Source organism: Abramis brama, assembly GCF_963993115.1.
Source record: "Abramis brama genome assembly, chromosome: 1".
Lineage (NCBI taxonomy): Eukaryota > Metazoa > Chordata > Actinopteri > Cypriniformes > Leuciscidae > Abramis > Abramis brama.
In genome coordinates this window covers 32,405,478-32,425,324 of record NC_139963.1, presented here as the reverse complement: position 1 = coordinate 32,425,324, position 19,847 = coordinate 32,405,478, and the positions used below count along the sequence as shown (strand labels likewise).

General features: G+C 37.4%; 1 protein-coding gene across 4 annotated transcripts in view; it reads left to right on the top strand.

The window, feature by feature from the left end:
• Positions 1-290: 290 nt before the first annotated feature.
• Positions 291-19,847, top strand: part of tnrc6c1 (trinucleotide repeat containing adaptor 6C1) — a 51,478-nt gene continuing 31,921 nt past the window's right edge. For all 4 annotated transcript variants that reach the window (XM_084114717.1, XM_084114716.1, XM_084114715.1 and 1 more), the window contains exons 1-3: positions 291-799; positions 9,438-9,540; positions 10,055-10,076. In XM_084114717.1, coding sequence (XP_083970843.1) covers positions 9,478-9,540; positions 10,055-10,076 — 85 coding nt within the window. In that variant the 5' untranslated portion in view covers positions 291-799; positions 9,438-9,477. The remainder of the gene's footprint in view (positions 800-9,437; positions 9,541-10,054; positions 10,077-19,847) is intronic.

Sequence of the window (19,847 nt, the reverse complement as noted above, 5' to 3'; positions counted from 1 at the left end):
TTCACTGTTTGCGCTGGCATTTTTTTCGCATCTGGATAAATTCCCCTGCATTTTGAGAGGTGAATTCCTCAACTGGAAAGCCAGGCTCGCCATTGCAGCTCACTGCAGGAGCGAGTGTCCTGTGACTGTCCTGACTGCGACTGAACAATATCTGATCTGTGTCAGTACGGGTATCGACAACACCATGCAGCTCATGCATCACATCTGAATGCATCACATCTGAACAGCAGACCGCAGTTGCTCCGTCTGCAAAAAAAAAAAAAAAAAAAAAAAAAAAAAAAAAGGTAAGACAAGACATTTTTAAAACGGTTATAATATTTAGGTGGGCGGGGTGTGATATTTTTTGGTATACAGTGATATTGCGTCATTTTAGGAATTTATTTTGAGGTGTTTTGTTTCTGACAGACAGACAGTGACATTGAGAGGGACGCAGAATTAGTGAAATCACTAAAACCAGGCATACTGTGTTCAAACGCTCGCCGATAAGGGTATTTAACACCATGCTCGGTCTTTTCTGTTTTGATTGTTAGAAATAGCTTTCGTGTGCAAATGTTTACTTCCCCGAACATCAACATTTGCCCATTTTCTAAACAGAGGCGAGATAAGCCTTATTTCTTATCGGATTCCAGTTGATTTTTAGATACATACGCGCGCGTAATGTCTGGCAATGTGATCTATTTTGTGATTTGCCCGTTGTTGCGTTTCCTTAACGCTAGAGTTTGACGCTCGAATGGTGTGTTTTGTAAATATGTGTCCAGGATTTGCGGGCAGTCCTGTCACGTCGTTTTGATGATAAAATGTAAGCTAAGGCAACTCATTACGTGTTTTGTTTGTTTGTTTTACATGATATTGTTATGGAGAATCATGTTACAGTCTTTCTGCAATGACGTTAACCCTGGACGATGAACGATAGTGAAAGAACCGCTGTGCTGTTTATATTTTCATGGGGTTTCGATTAGAAATATCTCACGAAGAAGCTACTATTATTTCTGGTCGTATTCAGATTCCTCAAGTTCCTTGAAGCTTTTAAGTGTTTTTTTTTTGTTTTGTTTTTTTTTTCTGGGGAGAATTCGAGAGGTTTTATTCTCGAAATCATGTTTACCTATTGAGAGTAAATTGTTTACAAAAATTGGTGATAGGCTAGTTTCCGTCAAAATGTCGGTTATTGTTACTAACGTACTTTGAAGAAAGTTAATTCACAAGAAATATCGTAAGCTGCCAGAATCTTCCTGTCACTATTTATTTTACTTGGTTTTTTTTGTTGTTGATGTTTTTACTACTAAATTACCATCGTTTTGTTTTGGTAGCGATTACTGATTTAGACTGACACTATGGTTACCATGGTAAAATTTCGCAAGCACACTGAATACTGTTTTTGGCTGTGTATGACAACGCTACTGAGGACAGCACTAATGCCAAACATACCCAAGACTGTTCTTGTGGTGGTGCAGTTGCTAATTTGGCAGGGAAGTTTCAGCTCCCCTCACAGGGTCAGGGTCCCCCTGTCAGAGCCAGACCTTTGAAAAGGGCTGTGTGTTTTCCAGGAGTGAAAAAGGGTCAGACAAAAAGAGGCCACTTAATGCTCAGATTACCATAAAGCTTAGGTCACATTGCCCCTCTCAGCTTGTTCTTATAAAGCCTTACCAGCATTACTGTGGCTTGGGATTTGCACCATGTGGCTTCATGTTTGGTCATTTGTCGCTGTTGGTTATTGAAGTGGAATCATTGTTGCTGAGTCTGGTGCATGATTCCCCTATGGACCTTAGTTCCTTTACTGTGGCATTTTGAGCAAGACCATAGTAACCACAGATAAAACCATGGATTGCGTGGTATTTCTATAGTAAGGTCAATGTTAGGGTTAACTGGTTTTTGTAAAAAAACAAAAATCACTATTTGTTACAAAAAAATAGAATGAAATTATAACTAATACTAATTGTAAATGATTAAAATAAAATGTTTGATTCAACAACTTGGCTGGATTACATGCAGGTGTTTGCCTATATCCTGCGAACAACTGTCATTTTCTGTTTTGTGTGTGTGTTTTATTTTCTTGTATACACATTTTACAACTGCATGCAACTATGTTGCTATGTTCTACACTTGGTGATGTATCAGTTTAGCATCTGTATTCTAATCTAAAATAGAGGCTCCCATCTGAGCTCGTCACAGTCACTGGTATCAGACTAGTAATGCTAGGTAAGGTTTTATAGCTGAGTGATTATGTCCCATTATTTCCCACAGTCCTTTCACTTTGAAACTTTTTTTTTTTTTTTTTGTATTTTGCTATGTGCTGTGCAGATCTTGGTCTCTTGTCAAACTTTGACATTAATGCCTTGAATCAACCTGGGTTATCATTTTATTTGTTTGGTCAGATAACCAACAGCTGTCATTCCTAAAGTTAGATTTATGCTGATCTCTGAAGATTGTGACCGGATCTGTGTCCCACTGACCCTCATAGGACTTGTTCATCATAATAGATGATATTGATGTAGAGATATTTCTTTCATATCATAATTATGTAAGCCTCTGGAATTGAGATTAAGTTTCTTGAGACGTTATCTATGTTATGAATAGCTGTCATAATGTGTTTTGCATGCTTTGTTCTATGCTGTTTTCTCCATTCACACAGGACTGATGTGAGGAGGTTGAGTTCTTTTAATCTTCAGGATGTGTTTTTGGCATGCCAAGCCCAAGAGCTTTACATTCTTTTTTTGATTGGTTGAAAACCGCAGGCCAAAGGGCAACTCAGATGAGTCGACTCTTTCAAGGGCAAGTTTGCCACTCTGAGACCCACTGTAGCAGTTATCTGAATTCATTAACCTTTTGAAAGGCATTTTTTTATTTTTAGAATGCCACATTTCACCTGCTTGGTTGACTGCAAAATGGCAGCCTTCAGTTACAGTAAAGGTGTTAAGTCCTTCCTGTTCATCTAGCGATAAGGATGTCTTAATATCACAAATTTTAATAACACATAGGGCTGAGAAACGTGGTCTATAACTCTGTACACTGCTCTAGACCAATTGTGAGGTGCTGAAAGTAACAGTTATTTGGTAGTTTATCTGAAATTCATGTTTCATTGTATTCAGAATATTTGTGGCTTTTTCTGGCCACTTAGACAGGAAGAGACCCTCTGACCGACATGAAAAGCGAGCCACAGTTTGTGGTGTTTAGGGGTGAGTAAATCTGAAATGGATAGATACCACAATAATAGACTGGCACAGATAAATTTGATCTAGAATAAGCCGTGATGACAGTCTCCCTGAACTGTTGAAATGTGTTTTGACTTAACGGTCAGTGTTTTTGTTTCCCCAATAGTAATATTGATTATTTCACTGGCAGAAAACAAAGCTATATAGTTTGCTTGCCTTAAACGAAAGTCTCTAAATATCTTGTGCTTTCATACACTACCCTACAGAGTGTTGGGTTGGGTTTTTTTTTTTTTGAAACAAGTTTCTTATGCTCACCAAGGCTGCATTTATTTGATCAAAAAGTAATATGTTAATATATTTAAAAATGTAATTCATTCCAGTGATGTCAAAGCTGAATTTTCAGCATTATTACTCCAGTTTTCAATCCAATGATCATTCAGAAATTATTCCAAAATGCTGATTTGGTGGTTAAGAAATTTTTCTTGTTTCTTATTATCAGTGTTGAAAACACTGCTTGATATTTTTATTTAAACCATGATACATTTTTTTCAGGATTTGTTCTATGAAAGCTCAAAAGAACACCATTTATTTTAAATGATATAATTGTTTTTGTAATAATGTACAAGTCTTTACTGTCACCTTTGATCAATAATAATGCATTCTTGATGAATATATATTAATTTCTTTCAAAAAAGCTTATGAGTTTCACAAGTTTTGTGTGCAGTATGCAACAGATGGTCAGTAAATGTACTGTGGGAAGTTCGTTCTTCGTTTAGGGGTAAAACGAAGTTCGAAATACGTGACCAGCGATATGTTGTTATCGAATATCTGACGGCACTCACACTGCTGAGAGCGACGGTTAGATGAATATGTAAATATGTGCTGCGCGCATTCCTCTCGGTAACAAAATAAACGCACAACAAAACTAAGAAAACAGGAAGCATTTTTTTTTAAATAAAGCATACGAAAAGCATCTGATATAGGAATGTGGATATGTTTGCACAAGCTCTGCAATTCTGCACTCTAGTAAAGTCAGTAAAGTTTACATTGCTATATCAGATGCTTTTCTTATGCTTTATTAAAAAAATATGAAAAAGCTGTTTTCTTAGTGTTATGTGTATATTTTGTTACCGAGAGGAATGCGCGCAGCACATATTTACATATTCATCTAACCGTGGGTGGCGTCAGATGTTCGCTAACAGTATATCGCTGGTCACGTATTTCGAACTTCGTTTTACCTCAAAACGAAGAACGAAAAAGAATTTCGCCATGAGTATGTTGAGGCCTTTAAGCCTTAAAGGGATAGTTCGCTCTTTGAGATATTTTGAAGTTCAAACAACATTGGACCCCATTGACTTTCATTGAATAGACAAAAAACACAGACATGAGGGTTGGGCTGAATGATTAATCGCAACAAAACCGCACGCGATTTGCGATTATCTTATGCGCAGCTTGTCAGTGGAGTGCGGCTGATTGGTAGGGCGCTCTCACGCAAACACGATAAATATGCCCCGCCGCAGAAGTACAATAATGCGCATCATTCCAGGAAATCCCTATCGCTGTAGCTGAATAAACAGAAGATTGAAACTCTTTGATTAAACATGACTTATAAATACACGACTTATAAATGCCTTATTCTGTGTAAGAATCTCTCACATCTCACAGAAGGAGGAGCTCAACTGTCGTTATGAAGTGAGTTTGGAGTAAATGCATGTTATTAAATGTTGTCTGTTGTTGGATGAGGTTCATAATGCTTCTCATGTTTTGGAAAGATGTTTGACGCGTGTTGTTTTTTCAAATGCACGTTATAAGTGACTCAAACTCACAGTGCTTTCAGATGGAGCAGCGTTTACAGAGCCGTACATCAATGACAAGCTGCGCATAAAAAATAATCGCAGCCTTTGCGATTTTAAAATTGCGATAAGCCATCTCGATTTAAGTGCGATTACATGGAAAGTGCGATTAATCGTTCAGCCCTACATGAGGGTGAGTAAATAATGACAATTAAGATTTTTGGGTGAACTATCCCTTAGAGGTTTCATAGGTCCAGTGTAATAGGCTGTTTACACGTCACCGTTTTCAACTAAAACCAGAAAACTTTGTATGCGTTTTGGCCATTTATTTACACAACAATACGTTTTGGGGGACTGAAAACGCAAACTTTTGAAAACGGGTTTCAAAGTACAACCTTTTGAAAACAGTACCATAATTATCTCTGTGTAAACTACAAAAACACAAATTTTTGAAAAAAGTGACGTCATGTGCTACGTATTACGTGTTCAGATAGGCGCGTAGTGTTTCTTTACAAATAGGCCTCGTCACCTACTGGCCTGGCAGCAGAATACAGCGTTTTTAATAGTTTTCGCTGATCCGTGTGAACGGGGATCGTTTTGACAATGGTGTCGGCTGTATGCGAAAATCGCAAAGGAAAAACGTTTCCATTTTTAGTACATTGTTGTCATGTAAACGTACCCTGAAGCTCCCGGAAGACTGAAAGAATGAAGAATGAAAAGCCATAGCTGTGTTTGTACTAATCTCACTAAAATTCATTTGACAACTTTTTTTTTTCCCTTGATGCATCACTAATAACCTCAGAACTGATCACTCTCAATTTAGTCCCCCGTTACATGAGTTTCCTCTTATGCTAAGTCCATTAGTGTGCTGAACTGTTGGATGTTTTGCATTTTATTGAGACAAATGTGCAGTCGCTGAAAGACCTACGTGATTTGAGTATAATGACAGGGGTCTTTATGGAAGGCATTTGTGTGATCTATTAGGGCAATAAATTGTCAGCAGAGCTTGTGAAAGTGCTTTCATTAGTGACTTTGGAGGAAGATGAAAGTCATCGGACTGCTATGACTGCGAGTCAATCCACCAAAAAGCTATTTTTATGTTTGCCCGCCAGGAACTGAACGTATGAAAAATCACCTTTCGCTGTTTTCTATTGGCATTCAGGCTGGTTGGAAGTTTTCTTCTGCTGAATTAAAAAGGTGCCATACAGATGGTCTGGAATTCATGAAACGGGATTTCACGCCGCACTTTCACCGCTGTATAGTTGCCTGTGGAAATAAAATCAGACTCTAAAGGTTCTTTCAACCCGTCTTTTCTTTTGTCTGTTATTTGTTGAGAGCGGTTGGGTGACTAAAGGAGTTTTTCGTGTTATCCAGGGGTTTATTGGCATGTCAGGTCTGGTCTTCTCAAATGGCTTGGAAGTTATGGGTTTCTAATGCCTGATTGTGTCTGATGGAGAGGCTGCAGATTTCTTCCTCTGTAGGCTGCTGTTGCTAGCCAGCAGGTTCCCGAGGGCTCTCAGCTCTCTTGTTTGTCTTGCAGCGCTGACATTTTTTGGCTCTGTGCCCAGAGAGCGTCTAGCTATCCCCCCCACCCCCTCCCCCGCCCCCGCCCCCTACCACCTCATCTCCACAGTCTCTTCAACTCGCTCATTTCCCCTCCTTTCTCCACCTACCACTTTTTCCTACAGTGCTTCATACTGACTTTGACTTGGACCGTATCATAAATACACAAGAGACCAACAATGTAGGCAGTTATGTTGTGGGATGTGTATTTATCTAATTAATTCTGCCCATAATCTCACACACAGGTAAAGCTAAAGCAAATGTCATTATGGACTGAGACATTTAGACTGATATTTGTTTTCATGTTTTGGCTGATAACCACTAAATAGATGGTATCGAAATCTATACTATTACATTTAAATATATAATTAAAAAAAAATCTCTAGAACTGATGTTTTTAAATGCTACTACAAGTGAATTTATGCATCACACAGATATAATGTGCAGTATGAAAAATGAAGTTTTTCAGTTTTAGATTTAAGTGGTATTAAATTCTCAGTCTTTTTATAAAGCAATTAAATAATCTATTTATACATTTTTGTTATTTGAATTCGCACGGTGACCAGATAGGATATGTCAGTGACGTTCTATGGCAAGCCGTTTTAGCTTAAATTGTACCCAGCGTTACTCGTCGTAATTGCATTTTTACTAGTAAGAATTCAATTAGAGAGCTCTACAATTCAATTCTTACTAGTAGCAATTACAATTATAGTGCTCTCTAATTCAATTATTACTAGTAAGAATTACAATTACAGAGCTCTCTAATTTAAATCTTACTAGTAACAATTCCAATTAGAGAGCTCTACAAATGAATTTTCACTAGTCATATGTCTCCATTGACTTTCATTCATGTTTAATTACGGAGCTGTACAATTGAATTGTTACTAGTAAGAATGCAATAGCAGAGCTCTTTAATTCAATTCTTACTAGTAACAATTTAAATAGAGATCTCTCTAATCCAATTATTACTAGTAACAATTCCAATTGGAGAGCTCTCTAATTCAGTTGTTACTAGTAAGAATGCAATTGCAGAGCTCTTTAATTCAATTACAGAGCTCTGCAATTATACATATTTTTAATTCGTATTCTTACTAGTAACAACTGAATAAGAGAGCTCTGCAATTGGAATTGTTACTAGTAATAATTGAATTAGAGAGCTCTCTTATTGTAATTCTTACTAGTAACAATTCAATTGTAGAGCTCCATAATTAAAAATGAATGGAAGTCAATGGAGACATGGCTAGTAAAAATTCATTTGTAGAGCTCTCTAATTGTAATTGCTACTAGTAAGAATTGAATTGTAGAGCTCTCTAATTGAATTCTTACTGGTAAAAATGCATTTACGACGAGTAACGCTGGGTACAATTTAAGCTAAAACGGCTTGCCATAACGCTCGGGATCTGTTGCATTTATTTTGATCTTTAACATTAGATCTTTACAACTTTCCCTTTATTTATACAAAACGAATACTTGAATCCTCCACAATTGTCTTGTCGGTCATCTTTCCCTACTCTCATCACAAGTGAAATCTGACTCCGGTGTAAGACACTTTCAGTTTATAATTTTAGTGTCCACTGTCCAACTGATCTAAATGATTTTTATTTCTATAAAAAAAGCGAAATGGTATCGATGTACGTCCGAACACGGTTTAACACCGCTAATGCTGACTACCACAGCAAAATGACTCTGATCATGTGACACTGAAGACTGGAGTAATGATGCTGAAAATTCACCTCTGCCGCCACTGGAATAAATTACATTTTTAAATATATTCAAATACAAGTCTGTTATATTAAATTGTAATATGTCGCTCTTTTACTGTATTTTGATCAAATAAATGCTGCCTAGTTAAACATAAGAGACTTCTTTCAAAAATATTTTAGAAGATAATGACGTTTGAACAGTAGTGTATCAGTTGATATGTGACGACCACCTGTGTGGTGCCAATATACCGTGCATCTCTCGTTTCAAATATTTATTTAGTGATTATTAGAGAAGAAGAGCCATTCATAGGCTTCCATCAATCTTTTTTTTGGTGCATCTGGTTCATGTCACATTTGTTTATCTCTGATTCATCCACTCAGGCAGAATTTACTGAAAACAGGTGGTATACAACGAAGAAAGTTCAAAGTCAGTGTTTTTATTCCTAAAAGAAATGTTCCTCTAAATCCCAAGCACATCCTTTTTCCTGCGAATTTCTTGTTAACATTCTTTTCTGACTATTGTTAACATAAGCGCAAAGAGTCAGACCAGCTCTAATACCTTTGAGCTTTGTTCACAGATGGATTTTATTTTTTAAAATTTAACTAGAAATCTTTACTTGATCCAGCTGCTTTCATTTATTTGTGCAAATCTAGTTTAAATCAGTGATTTCTGCTTTTCGTCTCCATGCGGGTTGGTCTGTATTATCTAATGAATGTACTGTTTGGTGTTTTTCTCAATACTAGAGGAGAGCATGTCTTTTGTTTAAGTATTTTATCTTTGGTGGCTCAGACTTATTATTGGTGGTAAATCAGATTTTTGTAAATGTAGGCTAAGCCACACTAAGTTTATTACATTTGTGGGTTCACTTTCTTCATTAACAGACATGGAATATTTTGTTTGTTCTTTCTTTTCTTTTCTTTTTCTTATTTTAAATCAGCTACTCTGTATAATGAAAAAAAAAAAGCATACTTAGGTTCTTTTAGGTTTTAGATCATATTCCAATTAGTACTGCCCTTGGTTCTGTGGGTAGTAATATTAAAGTAATAAATTAGAAAAGAAATACATTTGAAAATATCATATTTGCTAAAAATTGTATCTTAAAATGTTCTATTAGAAATACGACATTATAAATGTTGTTTATAATATGTTTGGGAGTTATTTTGTTAATTGTCTCTAATTGTTTTTAAAGATTAGGACCAAAATAACACACAACTGATCTTTTTCACAGCCTTGGGACAAAACGCGTCACACAAAAGGAGAACCATTTGATGGAAGAAAAGAAAAAGAAAAAGCAAGAGGAAAAGAAAAAGAAGGAAGCTGCTCAGAAAAAGGTGAGGGCTTCTTTCCTATGACCTACAAGCTTTCACCTAGAATCTTTTGCTTGCGTCCTCCTTATGAAAGCTGCTTAGCGGACACCTTGCTGAGTCTGTCATAAGCTTCTGAGACATCTTTACCAACGTAAAGCACAGGTACCAAACTGAAGGCCTAGAGCTCACAACAACCTGTTTAATGTCTGCTTGTGAAAACACAGATAGATATTAGGCTATGCGTCTCACTTCTTAGACATCATGGAGTTACAAAGTGTGTACATTTACTAATGTATCATTCACATCCTGCTGCTCTTTGGATTGATTTAGCACATCCAGCTTGATCTCTATTTAGCATAATACTGAAGCAGATATCCATTATAATCCATCTTACATGTTCCAAGATTTATGGTCCGCTAGTCATTTGTACTGTTTTTGTTTTTGTTCCAGAAGCGACACGTTTTTTGTTATAAAGCTTTTGTACGCTAGACCTGTGAAAGTGTTCATCTCTCAGTCTACCTTTGTTCTTTCTTTACAGGCTGCTGAACAGAAAACCAAAGGTCAGTTATGATTCTCTTTGCAGTGCTGCATTAAAGCATGAAGTTAAAAGTGTTTCTTTTTCAAGGATCTTCTCCATTCAGATATGTTCATACCACATGCATCTTGTCAAACACCTGTAGAGTGGCAAAACCTACGTTGCATGTGCTGCAGAAATTTTTAAATGCTATTGTCAGAATTAACACAAACATAATACCATTCGCTATAACGGTTGTTTCATGTGGGACTGCAGTACATTTGATCAGAATCTGCGCAGTCATTTACGTGGGTGAATTGAATGACTGGCACAAGACGGCACAACAGTTGGTAGAGACGAATCAACCACTACTGGTGAATGCTGAGGTATTCAGACGTTTGCACTTTAAACATTTGAAATTTGAATAAATCAGGATTGTTTTCCTTAATGTAATATCTAAGGAATTATTCACAAAAAACATTTAACATACATTGTTCACAGTTTTTTGTAAACAGGCGGCATCAGTGTTTCTTCAACTATGGTCACTTTTGACCCTGTGGACTTTTAGTGTTCAACAGTGAAGAATTTTTGATCATTTTTGTTATTGCCATCATACCTCAAATAATGTGTTCTGTTTGACTGAATTCTGTGATGGAAATGACATTTAAAGTTTTTTAAATGAAAATCACAATTTAAAATGGCTGACTTTATCTTGCTAGGACTTATTTAACATTAGATTAGTTCTAAATACACAATTGAATTATATTTTTATACTGTTTTATGTTTTAACTTTTATATTATTAATTTTAGTATTTATGTACATGACAACTGAAGGACCGTTGTAGTTTGTGTAAAGATTTAAATAGTTTTCACATAGTAAGTATTAAAATCTTACTGTTTATTTTGCTCCTTTTGTGGCATATCATGGTAGATTATCAAATTATGAATTTTCATATTTTTAGATCAAATCTGGTTTTATATCTGTGTCTGGGACCAGTGTAAAACAATAGAATATGTGCATAAATGGTGTTTGCAAAGTAGCCAAATAAATGGAGATATGGAGAAAAGCCTAACAATTTTACAAAAAGAAGCAAGCTTAAAAATTGCTTGTAGGTGAAGAAACACCCATTCATTCAAAGGTATCTTTTCTATGTTAGTCTGGTTGTTAGTAGGTCCTGGTTAAATCCGTGTTAAGCAGCAGATCTTAGATTGACAGGAGAAGTGAGAGGGACAGCACTGCAGGAGAGGAGGTTATGCGCTGACATGTTTGGTTCTGGTCTCCTCACCCCATAGGACAGGTCACGCCGCCTTCATTGAGAGGGTGAGGTATGAGGCAGTAAATTTTAGACGGCGGAAAGGGCTTTTTCAGGGTTGTCATGGGGCAGATGGGAGAGGGGCTTATGTCATGTGAGGGATAGACGGTCATAAATCTCATTAGAGCATCTGCTAATGCTGGAACTCTCAAACATCAGACTTAACGCAGGAGGGAATGCTGGTTTAGTGCCCACAGGAAACTTATGTTGCAAAATATTCTGGAGAATTGAGTCGCAAAGCTATTTCTTCTCCACTTTCCTCCCACAAATTTCTGTATCACTGCATGAGTCAGTGTTTAGAATCTCTTGTTTCTTGAATCGGAGTACACTAGGGGCATTCGTGGAGCTTTGCTAATTAGATCTAATCTGATTTTGCTTTGTTTCACATCTTTCTTTATCCCCTCTTGCGCCATGGTACCTAAGGACACACATTATCTGCAGCTGATAAGGATATGTCTGTTCCTTCCGCCTGTTAGATCTTCTTGAAGTTGGCTGACCTGTTTCTGGGTGGCTCGACATGTGTGTTAGATTTCTTCTGTGTAAACTAAAGTAAGATGCACCAAAGTACTTGTTTGTGGAAAAGAGTTTGTCGAAGGTGATAGTGTAGTATAACCCTCCTGATCAATGCCTAAGCCTTCTAAATGCTTTACCCAAGATACTGTCTTCGTGACTGATCTTTTATAGTCTGACAAATGTGATACAAACAAGTAGATAAAGTGATGTTTGAACCACCCCAACATATTTTCCTTGTAATTTGGCTTTTGTTGATGAAGTTGTATGTTTATGGTAAGGATGTGCACGATTTAGTGGGTTGTTTGAAAAACTACTTCGTCTTAAAAGGATATTTCACCCAAAAATGAAAATTCTGTCATGATTTAGTCACTTATGTTGTTCGAAAAACTGTATGAAAAACTTTTTTTCTGTGGAACTTAAAAGATTTTTAAAAAATGTGTCAATGGTCACCAAAACTGATTGGCTACCAACATTCTTCACAATTTTTTTACTTGCGTTCCAGAAAGAAAGTCATACAGGTTTGTAACAACATGAGAGTGAGTGAATGATGACAGAATTAAATTTTTTGGGGAGTGTACTGTCACTTTAAGGAAGCTATTTATAACTAGGCTGGTTTAGGGCATGCCCATCAAATGCCAGTGTGAATGCCATCAAAAATGTGTTTTTAGCGATGTTTAGATGCTAATCGCAGTTGTTCAGTGTGGTAACTGACAGGTATTCATCCAACAAAATGACTAAATTATGCAACCTTTAGTGCACAAAATTGTCAGTCATTATAAAAACAGAGACCTACGCATGAATAACAGCAAGCGATTTGAAGACTAACAATTATTGTCTTGAGTTCTGAAGTTTGATGGCTGGACACAACTTCTGTTATTCTTTCAGCATGCTAAAACGCTCTCTGAGAAGTGCTCTCTGTGTCCCCTTTAAATTAAAGCCCTGTCACTATAAATATTAAAGCTAAAGAAAAAGAAAAAAAAGAGTTGACCCCACTTATCACCTACTATTTGACCACTCTGACCACAAAAATCCACTTAAAATGATTTGAGCTTGCCGTGCCTTGCCTTAGTAACAAGTACATTGAATGTGTTCCTATGCCAACAATATGTTCTGTGAATTCTGAAAGGACGTTTTAAATTCAGCATAATGCCACCTAAAGATCATTTGTATCATTAGAGAAAGGTGAAGGTGAGCTCTGAGGCATGAATCTCTAAAGAGGCTCGTGGAGGAAGCAGTGATGACTTCAAGACCAACTTTCTCTTTTCAAGAGAGGCCCAGGAGGGGCCTATACACACATGCACACAACCTGGAGAGATTCACAGGGGAAGTGCTTTTGCCAAACCGACAGAGTATTTTTGTGGAATGAGGAAAGGGAGAGAGAAAAAGAAGTACAGGAAAAAAAGTTGGAAAACGCTGTAGGTGTCTGTGTCAATGGAGGAAGGGAGCAGTGGAACTGTGTGAAAGAAAGTGTGAGAGCCTGCTTAAGTTTCCTGTCAGCTCAAGTCTTTTGGTTTTGGCCGCAGAGAAGCTCAAAGGCCTCTGAAGATTTTTAGACAACTGAAAAAACAACCATCCCCCTTTTCCCCCCTCCAAATCTCTTTCTTTCCCTTTCACTTTCTAACTAATTCTCTTAAACTTAATTTGCATATGCGCACACATAGACGCATACCTCAAGGACTAATCAGATTTGCTGCTGATTGTTAAAGTGCTAAACCAGATTCCTGTTGTTTCTGCTCTTGTTTCAGTTCAGGCACCTTTTTTCCCCTTCAGCCACAGAAACTTTCTGTTTTGCTCACTTGGTCCAGTTTCCCTTAAGATAGTTTCAACGCCAGAAAGAACGTCTATGACCCATTTAACTTTGTATTGTATATTGCATGCAAAAAAAAAATTACCAGTGATTGCAATCAATGGTTCCAGTTAGAACTATTATATATATATATATATAATTATTCGTTTCTTATTTTAGTTTTGTATCATTGTTTTATTATTAGACTTTTTAATGAAGTTCAATCATTTTACTGAATCTAAATTTAAAAGTACAAGTCAATAAAATAACCACCCTTTTTTTTTTTTTTTTTAAGTAACGCACAAAATTTGGACAGAAAATAGGCCTATATTAAATATCAATATATTAACACGATTTTTTTGCGAAGGTTTGCACGGTTCAGGTCATCAAATCTTAAAATTTACTAAACAACATATTCTCAATCACAAGTGTATTTTATACTTTTTCTGTGGAGTAATATCTGTAAAAAATATTTTTTTTTGGTTGAACCATTATAAGCATATTTTCTTCGAATTGTACCTCATCTTGTAGAGAAACGCATAGATCATGGGTCTAAAATAGGTATAAAATATAGCCTCTAGTTGAGAGTTGCCAAATAAATGTCATTTTGTCAAATATTCTTTATAATATTTCACTGAGACTGCTGCTGTATTTTATTGTAGTGATTTTAGATTGTCTTGTTTCTAAACATCAGGAAAGCTTGATCTGAAACTGTTGTTCAGACAGCCCTGCTTATCTTAAGGCCTTTTCGTACCAAGGACTGTTAAGATTACTGTAACTATAAAGTTTTAAATATTGATAATGACACAGAGGAGCAATTCATTTTTCAGCTTATGAACGATAAAAACATTAACAGTCAATCAGCATCCACCTGACTTTAAAGAGCGAGGGCATTTAAAGCGGCAGATGATGTAACCGCAGCACACACTTATAATGAACAGAACGTTATCGTCTGTTGGTGTGGATGCCAAGATATTTATTGTTATCATTCTTGGCGTAAACAATCCTTAAGTCTGTTTGATATGGTGGTCAGGGGCAGTTGTATAGGGGTCTATGTCAGGCTGAATAGCTCACACAGGTTTTGTCGGTTAACACCTGCTCTACTTTAAGAACCTGCTCATTACAGCTCCTTCCTATGCCATATTTGCAGAGTTAGGACATCGTTAATTACTGCTAATGACTCAGTCTGGCTGTTCGTCCTTGAGTTCCTCAGTTCGTAAGGAGTTTGATCCCCTGAGACCTTGGCATTCGCTGTATGAACAGAGTACAGGCTGCCTCTCCATGAGTCCTTTACCCAGACATCCTATCTGAGAGGGCAGCCGCTACCCACTGTGAGCATGCAGGGCAGCGAGCAGAAGGATGACTCATGGCTTAGTGGAGTGGAACAATTTCATTGTTTTAAGCTCTGAACTTGCTTTTTAGAAATTCACTTTTGTTGTTACTAAAACGTCTCTTGGCAGTAACACAGACACCAAACTTGAGTCTGGAAAGTATGGAATTTTGAAGTGTGTAGGAATCCTGTATATATAAGTGAAAATATTATCTAATATTCTCCTTTAAATTCTGTCCAATTTGAGTGTATATTTGAACTTCACCTTCATGACATGTCGTTTTCTGTGGGTTGCTTTGACTCCTATGGTGAGATTGTGAAGATGTTTGCTTTCTTGTGCATTCAGATCATGAAAAATGTGCTGAGTATGTTGAAGTCCTGTAAAATGTGTGCTGTGCCAACTTTTGTCACCGTCAAAGTCTCTTCTTTGTAATGGCTGGCACAGTTTGAATTTCATAAAGAAACTCTGCCAACTCTCCACATTCACGTGCATGTTAGTCAGCTGTCAGTGTTTCTCTGAGGAGCAGCAGGCTCTCAAAAGAAGCCCCGTTGATTTGCATTGAGAACCAAACACACTGTGGTTCAATTGTTGCACTTTTACGTGGGTAACTATTTTTACAATATCCCACAAATGGTGATGCAAATTCATGTCGATATGCTGTTGCTGGCCTGCTTTCTTTTTTTAAAAATCTTTCTTGTATTCAGTGTTACATGTGTTGTGTGAGAATGGAAACAATTTACTGATTGTACTGATTGTACTTTTCTTGTCAAATGTCAGGATGCCTGGCTGATGAGTAAATGAATCCAGCACTGCAAAAAGTACTGAATGTTTGTTGTTTAATAAACAGCTGTGCAGAGCTGGATTTTGGACCAATGAGATTTCACTATGGGTGAGGGGCGGTGAAACAACACAGAAATGGAAAGCAAGCGTTCGACAAAATGCTGTGTGGCTTGTCGCACACAGGTCAACACAGAAGAAGAACATTTTATCACATGTTGCTGTTGTTTTATCGTGTTGTGCTTGGTGAGGACACTGTGTGAGACATGCTGCTGCTGTTGAATTTCTCGAATGGTCGAAAAAGGCCCTGGTGGTTTTGCTGATTTAGAGCGAGTGTGTGTTTGAACCGCTGAAGATGGTGGTGTGCGTGTATGTGGGGAGACAGAAACGTTCTCTGACTGGGTCAGTATTTATAGCCTCCCTTAGGCAGTGCAGCCTACCGCCATCTTGTCTTTTTGCCAGCCGTGTATGTGTATTCACACTAGCTCCATCTACCTTTAAAAAAACGACTCTGATAAAAGTGCTGTGCTTGAGTGTGTGTTTTGATTTGTGGTACATCACTTTCTGCGTAAAAGGCCCACCATAGTGGTTATAATAGAATAAAGGGATGGTGGGAGACACACATAATGGCTTATAATAGAGCTGTCGGTCTTCATACCATTTTTGTCTGAATGTCAAACAATTTGGTAGAATGTGGAGCGAAAGAACGTAGGCAGATGCGTACCGGTAGCACAGGTCAGGTGAGCCAAGCTCTGGAATCTGCTCGTCTTCACGCACGTTCCTTTGATCAAAAAGCTCTCGCTCATAAGACCCGGCCTGGACTAATTCCAGCCGAGGGTGTCAGACACGGCAGGTTACTGTGTGGTTCCTCAGTGTTCAGCAGTTAGCGGTGCTCAATCCCAGATTAGAGGCTTGTGCAAATTGCTTTGGTTTAAGAAGTGGCCAAAAGATAGCAGATTCCCCAGTGAAATTTGTGGCTTCATTGTTATGACACAATGTTGGGAAAGTTACTTTGAGGCTAAGCAATCATAATTTAAAGTATTTAAACTATAGTTTATGAAGTAATAAACTTTATGAAGGAGCTAGCTACACTTCAATCTTCTAACTGCTTTTTGCTAACCACATTTAAGCTATTTAAGAGAGCAATCAATTTATCTGGCACGAAAGCAATGAGCAACTTAAAAGGGGACATATCATGAAAATCTGACTTTTTCCGTGTTTAACTGCTATAATCGGGTCCCCGGTGCATCTACCGACCCAGAAAACGTGAAAAGTGACAACCCAGTAACTTTGTTTTGGTAAGCCTTTCTCTGCAAGCATGTCAAAAAATAAGCTTCTGAGGTAGGAAGGGGAACTTATTATAATATTACCGCCCCTTCATCTGCACGTTTCCACCCACGACAGCGCTGCCATTTGGTTTTCGCAAGCGACAACAGTGTAACCAGTTCTAACGCAATGGCAAAAGTTCGAGAAAAGCATGGAATCTCTCTCTCGGGCTACATCCTTGTGGTATTTTGACCCAAAAATGCCACAGCTGTCTTATAAAGACTTCAGGGAACTGTGTCAACTTGTGTTAAAGTTAAACATGACGGTACATGCAAGTCGATGAGATGAATCAATGTAACCCACAACAACTACATAAATGTATCCACTAACCATTCAGAAACATCCAGGTCACGAGGCGCATCTAAAAGTTGCAAACTCTTCTTGAGTCTCTCCGTGAGGCTGCACTCCACTACTGGTTATTTCTGAGATTTTGGATGAGTGAGAAATTGCGTTTTGTTATTGCCGGAGTATCCAAAGCTTGTGTAAAGGATATTTAAAGGGACACACACAAAAAACACACAAAAAGGGGCAAATTTGACAAGCTGTAATAAATGATCTGGGGGGGATTTTGAGCAAACACATTCTGGGGACATCATAGATTTCTTGTGAAAAGGGGCATAATATGTCACCTTTAAATACAGCTAGTAAAATGAAAGAAATTAATGTTTTCTATTTTAATAAATATTTAAAATGTAATTAATTCCTGTGATGCAAAACTGAGCAGCCATTATTCCAGTCACATGATCCTTCAAAAATCATCCTAATATGCTGATTTGATGAATAGAAATTTAAAACGAATGGCATTTATTTGAAATAGAAATTGTATGTAACATTATAAATGTTAACTGTCACTTTTGATCAGTTTAATGCATGCTTGCTTGTTTATTTCTTTAAAAAAAGTGATTTCCCAAACCTTTTGAGCGGTAGTGTATATTGATAAACAACAGTATTTAACTAAATATTAATATTCTCCTTTCAGAAGTTCCTGATTTAAATGAGTCAATCTTTTTATGAACCAGTTCATTAAAAATAGCCGTCTGGATCAATCGTTTCACTAAAATGATTTGGACTTCCCAACATTTCTTTAGAGAGATGATGAAGGCCACTGTAGGAAAGTCCCTTTGTGTGTTGATTCAGTTTGCTGGTGTGTAATACAAAGTGATATTTTACATTGTTACGTTATACTGCTACTTTTTACTGGAACAACTACAACATTTTGAAATCAGCTGATCTGCTGTCACGCTAGTAAAATAAAGTTGCATAACATAAGGAATTGAAGCTTATTGTTATTGAAACAACTCATTTTTAAAGTGAATAGTTTAATTGTACAATTAAATAAACAGACAATATTAATGCATTTGTACAGTGTCAGTGTTATGACGATCCGATCATTTTATTACTCTGTTAAAGAGTAAAAGCATGTGCCAGAGAGGAGGGGAGGGTGTTCATTTGAAGTGCGGTTAATTGAGGGTGAATATGGTAAGGATTCCTCTCTGCTCTGTGCTCGTCCCATGAGACACGTCCCCAGTCACTCCAGTTTTCATGTAGAGCAGCTCCCAGTCTCCTCCTCGTGTGGGTCTTTTCATCTCTCTGCGAGAAACCGCAGGCCTTAAATACAGCTACATATTTAAACGCTGCTAATTAAGATCTCCGGACTCATTCGTGCAAGGTTAAACATGGAAAGCGATGAGATTAGCATGATAGGCGAGCGTTGTGATTATTTCCCTGCAATGTCTTCCACTGATTAATGATCTTATGTTTGAAGCTTTTGAAACGTGTCCATTGCCAGGGTCAAGTCATGCGTCACTCTCGGTTGTGTAGGTCGTATTAGAGCTAATCTTATTGCTGCAGGGTATTGAACTCTCTGACAACGAGCTGGCTATTTTGTTTGACATCTAGAGTTTGATACTGTAAAAACAAAAGATTATTTGCTTGAGCTAATGCAGCACTAGTCAACGTTGGCAAAGCACACGTACAGATCTCAAGCCATTTTTTTATGATGCTTGATGCTGAGATTCTGTTACATTTATACTGGTATATCTGACACCCAAACAGAAAAATTGGTTTGCTCTTATAGGCTATTTTACGATGGCTAGTCATACTTGTAGTTTCTTATCGTTTCGAGTCTTTTGATTTTAATATAATGTGAATTTGCATTAATATTATCTATCTATATTACCATTTCAGTCGTATCCGACTCTTGGTGATTCTATGGGCAATAAACCGTCCATGAATTTTCTTCCAGGGTAGGTTGGCAGGTCTTTCTCCAACCCTCCCTATTACATAGCTTGGGAGGACACACACACACACACACACACGCACGCACGCACGCACGCACGCACGCACGCACGCACGCACGCACGCACGCACGCACGCACGCACGCACGCACAGACACACACACACACGCACAGACGCACAGACACACACACACACACACACACACAGTGCTTCCCACTGAGCCACCGTGCCACACATTAATAGTACACTTATCTTTAATTTGTTATAAATAACATTTTGTTCATTTGTGTCAGTCAATTTCCAATTAAAAAAAGGAAAATAATCAACAGATATAAAGTATACTACTCACCAATGCTGCATTTATTTGATCAAAAAGACAGAGAAAATATTATTACAGTTTAAAATAGCTGTTTTTTTATGTTAATAAATTGTAACATTTTATTTATTCCTGTGATATGCAGTACTGCAATTGAAATCACATAATCCTTCAGAAATCATTCAAATATGACTTGATACTTAAGAAATATAAGAC